Genomic DNA, 8274 nt, shown 5'->3' with positions numbered 1-8274 from the left:
TCAGCCTCTGTCATGGCCTGAAAGGACCCTAAAAACCCTATAAATTTCCTTAAAAAGCCCTCGTTTTTAAAGTGCCCTAAAACCCCCACAAAAACCTAAAAAATAGCCTCTGAATACCCATAAAATACAATAAAAATACACTATTTTAACAAAAACCATCAAACACCTCTAAAAATACCAAAGAACCTTTAAAAAAATCTCTAAATAGTCCTAAAAGAGCTCTAAAAATACCCCAAAAGGCCTCAAAATGCCCTGATAAGACCCTAAAAAAACCCTAAAAAATTCCCTCAAAAACCCTAGAAATACCCTAGTCCTAAAAAAATCCTCCACATAACCTCAACAATCCTAAAAAAGCCCTAAAAATTTAAATAGTCCTAAAAAACCCCAAAAACACCCAAAAAAAACCCTAAAAAATTCTAATTAGTAGTAAGAAAGCTCTCAAAACACCCTAAACAATTATTTTTAAGTCCTGAAAAACCCTAAAGGTATCCTAAACATTCCCAGAAAATTCCTAAAAATTCCTGCAAAAGAACCCTAAAATATCCCTAAAAAAAAAAAAAAAACACCTCCAAAAGCCTGCTCAGCCCCCAACACCTACCATTAACTCTCTACCCCACAAACATCATCCCTAACTTTTAACTGGGGTAACAGCCTGCAGCTGCTGGGAGGGTTCTGGAGCTGTCCCACCACTGGGGTCATTGCCTGCAGCTGCTGGGAGGGGTCTGGGGCTGTCCCACCACTGGGGTCATTGCCTGCAGCTGCTGGGAGGGGTCTGGGGCTGTCCCACCATCAGGGTCACTGCCTGCAGCTGCGGTTGGGGAAAACAACAGCTAGTTACCCAGGTGTACTGTTTAGGGTGAGCTTAGGGCTGGGGTGAGGGCTGCTGCTACCTGGTACCCTGTGTCCTTTGTACCCCTAACCCTCAGTGTCAGCTCTCCACCTGTCAAGGTCCCCCTCTTTGCCCCTCAGCCCACAATGTCTGTGTGTCACCCCAAGCCCCCGACATTGTCCCTTGGCCCCCTAACCTCCACCGTGCACTCTCCACCCGGGTAGGGGTGGTTTTTAGGGTGAGGTTAGGGGTGGTGTGAGGGCTGGTTCACCTCTCACCCTCAGGCACCCCCCACTTTGCCCCTCAAGGCACCCCCTGCCCCTCAGCCTCTTTGTGCAACCCTCAAGTGCCCCGCTGCAGCCTCTCAGCATCTCTGTGCCACCCTGGAGCCCCCTCTTTGCTCCTAAAGGCCCCTTCTGCCTCTCAGCTGCCCCCATGCTCTGTGTCACCCTCCGCCCCCTCCCTGCAGCCCGCAGCCCCTGGTGACACCCTGCAGCCCACAGACGTTGTCCCTGCCTGTTTTATTTGGGTGCTGTCCTGCTGCCAGGGCTGCACTGTCCTCCTCTGTTCGGGCTCCCACGAGCTGCTGCAGAGTCACAGGCGGGCGGTGGGGAAATGAAGGACGGGGCCGGGCCGGGAGGGAAGGGGTGAAGGGCGGAGTGAGGGCCGGGGCAGGGCCGGGAGGGAAGGGGTGAAGGGCGGAGTGAGGGCCGGGAGGGAAGGGCGGAGTGAGGGATGGGGCAGGACCGGGAGGGAAGGGGTGAAGGGCGGAGTGAGGGATGGGGCAGGACCGGGAGGGAAGGGGTGAAGGGCGGAGTGAGGGATGGGGCAGGACCGGGCTGGAAGTTCGAGTAGAGGTGAGGAGCAAGAAGGGGACATTAGAAAAGAGGGCTGAGGGGAGGAAGTAAGGGTTAGGAGGGGGCAACCCCGTATCTCCCAGACCAAAGCTGCTGCAAAATAAAACTCTGGTTTCCCTGGTAGTGCCAAATGCATCCTGAAAAGTGACAGCAGGAACCTGGCCCAGTGAGTTTCGGTGTCCATGGCAAAAAGCCGGACGTCATATTCAGTGGCCATCTGTTTCCTCCAGTTCCGAATGCCGCAGGATACCTCCCAGACTCAAACTAATACCACAGACAACTCGGGCTGCCATGACGGTCCCAAGCGCCTCCTGCAAACTGACATCACGAACCTGGGCTGGTGAGTTTTGTTTCCCAGGGAAAACAACCGACATTGCTGTTCAGGGATATGTGGCCATCAGTGGGGGTCCGTGGAGAGAGAGCCATGTTGTGGCAGTTTTGTGTTCCCCTTGGCATGCCTTTTGCAGCTGCAGTGTGCCTGGAGCCCTGGGCTTTGTGTTTTCAAAACCCTAACCCTAGGTGTAACCCTAATCCTAGGCAGGAAATGCAGCCTTGGGTTGCAAGGAAAAAGCTGTGGAGGAAGCCATGTTGTGGCAGTTTTGTGTTCCCCTTGGGATGCTCTTTGCAGCTTCTATTATTTAAAATAAAACCCTTGCCTCTAACCAAATAGAAACCAAAAAAAGTCCTTTCTTTTAAACTCTATTTAAATATTTTTATATTTTTCATCATTATATACACATTTGAATTTATAGTTTATATGGATGTATTGTATTTATAAATATGTATAATATACATCATCATGTAATTATTTTAATTTTTATTGTATATCATAAGTATTGCTAATACTTCTATTAATTTAAATTTTTAATTTTTATATATCTTTATGTATTTATTATATATTTCTACACTTAGATATCTACCTTTATTTTATTTATATTTCTAATTTTTATAGTAAAAACCCTGCCTATTACCAAATAAAAAAACAAAAAAAAAAAACATTTCTTTTAAAATATATATAAATATTTTTAAATTTATATTTTTGATATTTACACTCACATTTACGTTTTTAAGTGGTTATATATTACATTATAATATATTGATGTACTATATTTAGATATATGACATATAATATGTTAGAATAAGATATATACAGTATAATTTGTATTATACTGTATTATAATTATGTATTGTATCGATTTCTATTATTTTGTATTTATTTATATACATCATGTATAAATGTATATATTTATATACTTCGTATATATTTATATTTATTTATATACCATATTTTTCCCCTTTGTATTAAAATAGAACACAGGATTCCCTGTCACCCCTGCTATACTCCTAACACCCTGGAAAAGGCAGGTTTTCATTCAATCCCTTAAAACCACGAGTGAAGGGGGATTCCCCCCAGTTCAAACGCAGACAATAATGGAAGAGGAGTTGCTTCCCTCTTTTTAATTTCTTTTGTCCTCCTGAGAAGCTCTCACCGTCCTTCCACGGTGGAAGCCCCGAGAGCCCCCCATAAACCCCTCTACTCAGCAACTCCATGCAAAACGGAGCAGAGGCGCCCAGCACGACCCCCCTCATTCCCCACCCACCTGCTCCTCCACCGCCGTGTGGCTCCCTCTCCTCGGTTTTTTTTTTTTTTTTTTTTTTTTTTCCTGGGGACACCGGGGAGGGATTGGCAAGATGAAATTGAAAAGGGAAAGGAGAAAAGTCCCCGCTACAAATCCACACGAGCTCACCTGTTCAGCTGCTGCTTCCCGGCACGAAGCTTTGTCCCTCGGCATCTCCTTTGAGCAATGCTCACCGTATCCAAGCGCGTATCCAGGTGTTCCCGCAGACCCCCTGAGAAGCTCTCACCGTCCTTCCACGGTGGAAGCCCCGAGAGCCCCCCATAAACCCCTCTACTCAGCAACTCCATGCAAAACGGAGCAGAGGCGCCCAGCACGACCCCCCTCATTCCCCACCCACCTGCTCCTCCACCGCCGTGTGGCTCCCTCTCCTCGGGACCTTGGGGTGCCCCAAATGACATCAGAGCCCCGAGTCTTCACCCCCTTTTCCTCACCCCCAAAGAAGGCACAGAACGAGTCTAACTGCCCTGGACAGCAGCGCAGCGCTTCCTTCAAGCCCTTTCCACGCGTACATCCCCCCAGAAAGGGACTCCGCCGCAACAAGAAAGGGGAGGCAGCCCCCAGAAGGGCTCAAGCTCCTCCCCAGCCTCGCTGTCACCGGGAGAGGGAGCGGCAGGGACGGCAGGCACGGAGCGGGGGCCGCTCTCAGCGGGATGTCGGGAAAGCCGCAGGTCCGGCAGTGCCGGGCGGTGTGTCTGACCGGCATGGGGGATCCGCCGAGACCCCCCGGCCCCGTGCAGGGGCCGAGGGGCGCCGGGCTCCGGCCCTCTGGGCTTTATTCTCCGGCGCCCCGCGGCTGCGGGCAAAGAAGGAAAGGGAGGACGGGAACAGAGAAGGGAAAGCAGGGGATGAGAAACGGTAGGGAGGGAGGTCGGGCTGTGGAGGAAAGCGGGAGGGGAAGGGAAATACCGGGAGGAGGGAAAGAGGGACCGGGGACAGAGGAGGGAGAGAGGGGGAATAGAAGGGAGTAGCGGGTTAGGGACAGGACAGGAAGGAGCCGGGTTTGGGAAGGAGAGGGAAATGGGGGAAAGGGAGCAAAAGAAGGCGAATACGGGGAGGAGGAAGGAGGGGCAGAGAGAGGGACAGGAGGGGAAACCTCACAGAGCCCCGGCTCCACCCCGAGCCCGCCCCGCCCTGCCCGGGATGCTGCGCTCGGCGGCGCTCGGCTCGGTTCGGCTAGATTCGGCTACTATCGGCTGCTTTCGGCTGGATTTGCCTCTTCGGCGCAGCTCGGCTCAGTTCCGCTAAACTCGGAGCCGCTCTGTGTGTTCGGCTCCGCTCGGCTCGGTTCGGCTAAACTCGGAGCCGCTCTGCGTGTTCGGCTCCGCTCGGCTCGGTTCGGCTAAACTCGGAGCCGCTCTGCGTGTTCGGCTCCGCTCGGCTCGGTTCGGCTAAACTCGGAGCCGCTCTGCGTGTTCGGCTCCGCTCGGCTCGGTTCGGCTAAACTCGGAGCCGCTCTGCGTGTTCGGCTCCGCTCGGCTCGGTTCGGCCGAACTCGGAGCCGCCTCCCGTTCAAGGCGCGCCGCTCGCTGCTCTGCTGCTGCCGAGGCACGGAAACCTCCACGCAAGATTAGACAAAGCAGCTTCTATGTTAAACCCTTTGTATCCCATAAGGAGAAAACTTCTCTACCTCTGTTTTCTCATTTTTCTTCTTTGATTTCAAAATCAGAGTTACGAAAACCTACTCAAGTGCAAGTAAAAGATTTACTAAGTAGTCAATAAAGTAGTCCTGTAAATTTCATAACCTAAAGAAAAAGTTATACTTGTTTCCACAAAAAATAAACCACACGAGATTCCTACTCACTGTGCCAAACTTTATTTAAAACACACCAAAAAAACCTCAAGATAAATAGTTCCACAACCAAAACAAAATGTATAAGTAACACTAAAATCACACATCCAAATGCAGCGTTTATCGGTCACTAATCCTCTAAATCCATTTTCTACATGCATTTTTAGGATGCCACAACTAACCTTATCCCTCACAAACTTTAAATTGTAAATAAAAAAAATCCTATACATAACATAAACTCTTAAAATAACATTTATACACTCTTGTCCCAAATTACAGTTAAAACACAAAACTTAAAATTATTAAAATAATTATAAATAAATACTTGTAAAATATTTAGTTACCCCCCCCAAAAAAAACACACAAACCCACAAAGAAGTTACCTCAAAATATCAAGCCTACAATTTAAAACAACCCTACTAAGACCCAACATAACAATAATACATCAGAAAAAAAACCAAAAAAACACAATCACTCAAACCAAATTTACTTCTCAATATCAAAATAGTATAACCTTTTAAAAACCGAATTCTATTCTTTATAAATCTATTGTAAGACCTAAAATAACAACTCACATGTTAACTACATTAAATAAATGTAGTTATTAACTAACCAAACAAAACAATAATACATCTATAACCTTAACTTTGTTACTACTAAATATAAATGACATTAAACATACTACTTTACAAAATAAAACAATTTTTTTATTAACACACCAAAATAAATACCAAAATTAGAAAAAATACATTATATAAATTTTTTCAAATCAATAAATCAATTTACAAAAACATTTAAAACTTTTTTAAAATAATCAATTACACATAAATAAAAAATAACTAAATAATATTTTGAAAAATTAAAACATTACCAAATAACTTTAATCATTAGTAAAAACTAAAATATTCATTTTATTAATAATCATAATTATTACTTTATATCTCCCCTACCGACTTAAATTTTTTCAAAAACCCCTACAAAAATCCTTAACAAGTATATTTATAATTCAAATACAAAAAAAAAAAGTACCAAAAAGCCATTAACATGAAGACCAATAAAATAAACACATTAAAAATGCTTACAATTAAAAATTACATACCTCAATAAGCAATATTCATACCTTAATGATTTATTATAAACACTTTCCAATTAATGATTAACATTAATTACTTTATACCAAAAATACAAGAAACTGTTACTTTATCCAATAAATATAATAAACCATTTTTATATAACTAATAACTTAAAATCACACTTTATCAAAAATATAAAACTTAAAAACCCCATTATTATCACTACACCGATATAGATATATATATATATATATATATATATGCATCTCATATATCCATCTCAACAATATCAGGGTTGGGCAGGAGCTCATTAGGCGGTGACTGCACTCGCGCTAATTAATGGTCACGAGAGCAGGAGGCTGGATTCGGCCAAGCTCGGCCAGATTCGGCTCACAGATTTCCTGATGGATCAAGGCAGATTCCCACTTTTGGCTGGGGGCGCCTGGGTGTGCATGGTGGCTTTTTCCCACAGGTGTGAAATATTTCCACCCTCGTGTCTTGGAGCCGGCTCAGAGGAGGCCCCTGGGAGTCGAAGGCCAGCCCTAGTTCCTGGCAGCTTTCATCTGGGAGAAAACCTGTGATGTTTGCAAATTTAGGAGACAGAATTTCACTTTTCGCCACAGGCGCCCGGATGCCAATGATGGCTCGTTTTAGAAGGAAGCAAGGTTTACCACCCCCATGGCTTGGAGGCAGGTTGGAGGAGGCCTCCAGTAGTCCAAGGCCACCCAGAGCCATGGTTACTGGCAGCTTCTGTCTGGGGGAAACCCCTCAATGTTCCGAGTTTAAGGAATGTGGCAGCCCACATTCCCACGGGTGCCCCTGGCTTGGCAAGAAGCCTGGCACATCCTAGTCCAGGCCGTTGGATTCATTTGCCACCTTCTACCGCAATTATCCTGCCATGGAAACTGTTAAATCACAGACTACAAAATGAGAGACTCTTCCTGAAACAGAAATAAATTCCAGCTCCAGAAAAGCTCACTGACACATTTAGAAACACTTCAGCAAAGCAAACCCTTGGAAAAAGCAAAGGTGGTTTGTGGTCACCTGGGTCTCCTAGGCTCTGTGAGCCAAAGGGGAGAGGAGTCTAATGATAGGAACAGGAGGACAGAGAACAGTCAAGAGAGAAATGGGCTGAGGGACAGGGAGGAAAGAAATGAAAACATTGGGGCAGGGACCTAGAATGAGAGCATCCGAGAAAGAAAAAGGGTACTTAGAATACAGGGCACAGAGAGAGAGAGAGGAAATAAAAGTTGGGTGGACATCACAAAGGCCTAGAGGGTATATGGGGAGCATTTAAAAATCTGGAAGACAGATAAATGGAAAAAGACAAAAATATCAATGGACTGAGATAGAGGATGAAGATAAGAGAGATGGAGAAGAGGATGGAAGTGCAGAAAGAAAAAGAAAATAGAGAGGTAGAATGTGAGAGAAAGACACAAGATTAGACAATAGGAGAGGGAGAGGTGCAGGAAAGGAGAAAAAATTACATCAGCAGGAGAAGGGTGGTAGGGATGGGATGCAGAAGAGGGGCAACATGGACTAATGGGTCCAGGACTCATCGCAGCTCCCACTTAACAGCTGCTGGGGGAATTTGACAGTTCAGATGTATCTTTGTCGGTCTCTCCCTCTCCATGCCTTACTCTGTACTTCCAGTGGCTCAGTTGTCAGCCACCTAAGCCATTAAGGTCTTACAACTTTAACAGTATGAGGCTTCACAAATACACAGCTTCACAAGCGCAGACACTACCCGGTCACACATACCGGCCCTGCGGTGCCGGCGGTGATCTGCTAAGGACCATGCCTACAGAAATTCTTCTTCACTCGGAGAGACAGAGGAGATCCCAACACTCCTCCCCGGCAAGAATGACACGGTTTTCCCGTGAAATTTGCGGGGTTACTTCTCAGACTTTATCCCTGCACCCACTCCACCCCCCCAACTTCCGCCTTCCCGGTCAAACGGGCACTCCTCGCAACGCAGCGCTGCCGGAGCTCATCTCCACTGCGGTGACCGACGGCCTCGGGGGGACGACGCCACACGCACCGGGAAGACTGCGGACTTCATTCGCCGCCCGGCATGTGGCTGGGA

At 46.3% G+C, this 8274-nt stretch overlaps 1 protein-coding gene across 1 annotated transcript; it reads left to right on the top strand.

The window, feature by feature from the left end:
• Positions 1-1707: 1707 nt before the first annotated feature.
• LOC121352810 (translation initiation factor IF-2-like) lies at positions 1708-4185 on the top strand. The gene is made up of 2 exons (XM_041466077.1): positions 1708-2026; positions 3368-4185. Exons 1-2 carry the CDS (start codon positions 1978-1980, stop codon positions 4183-4185), a joined length of 867 nt encoding a protein of 288 aa, XP_041322011.1. The 5' UTR covers positions 1708-1977.
• The last annotated feature ends 4089 nt before the right edge of the window (positions 4186-8274 follow it).

The sequence above is a fragment of the Pyrgilauda ruficollis genome, unplaced genomic scaffold (assembly GCF_017590135.1).
Source record: "Pyrgilauda ruficollis isolate IOZ18807 unplaced genomic scaffold, ASM1759013v1 scaffold196, whole genome shotgun sequence".
NCBI lineage: Eukaryota > Metazoa > Chordata > Aves > Passeriformes > Passeridae > Pyrgilauda > Pyrgilauda ruficollis.
This window is presented reverse-complemented; position numbering and strand designations above follow the sequence as displayed.

Excerpts from the sequence above, each read along its gene's own strand:
- LOC121352810 (XM_041466077.1), top strand. The coding sequence starts at position 1,978 with ATGACGGTCCCAAGCGCCTCCTGCAAACTGACATCACGAACCTGGGCT. Across the intron at positions 2,027-3,367 it reads GACATCACGAACCTGGGCTG|GGATTGGCAAGATGAAATTG; the intron begins GTGAGTTTTGTT and ends GACACCGGGGAG.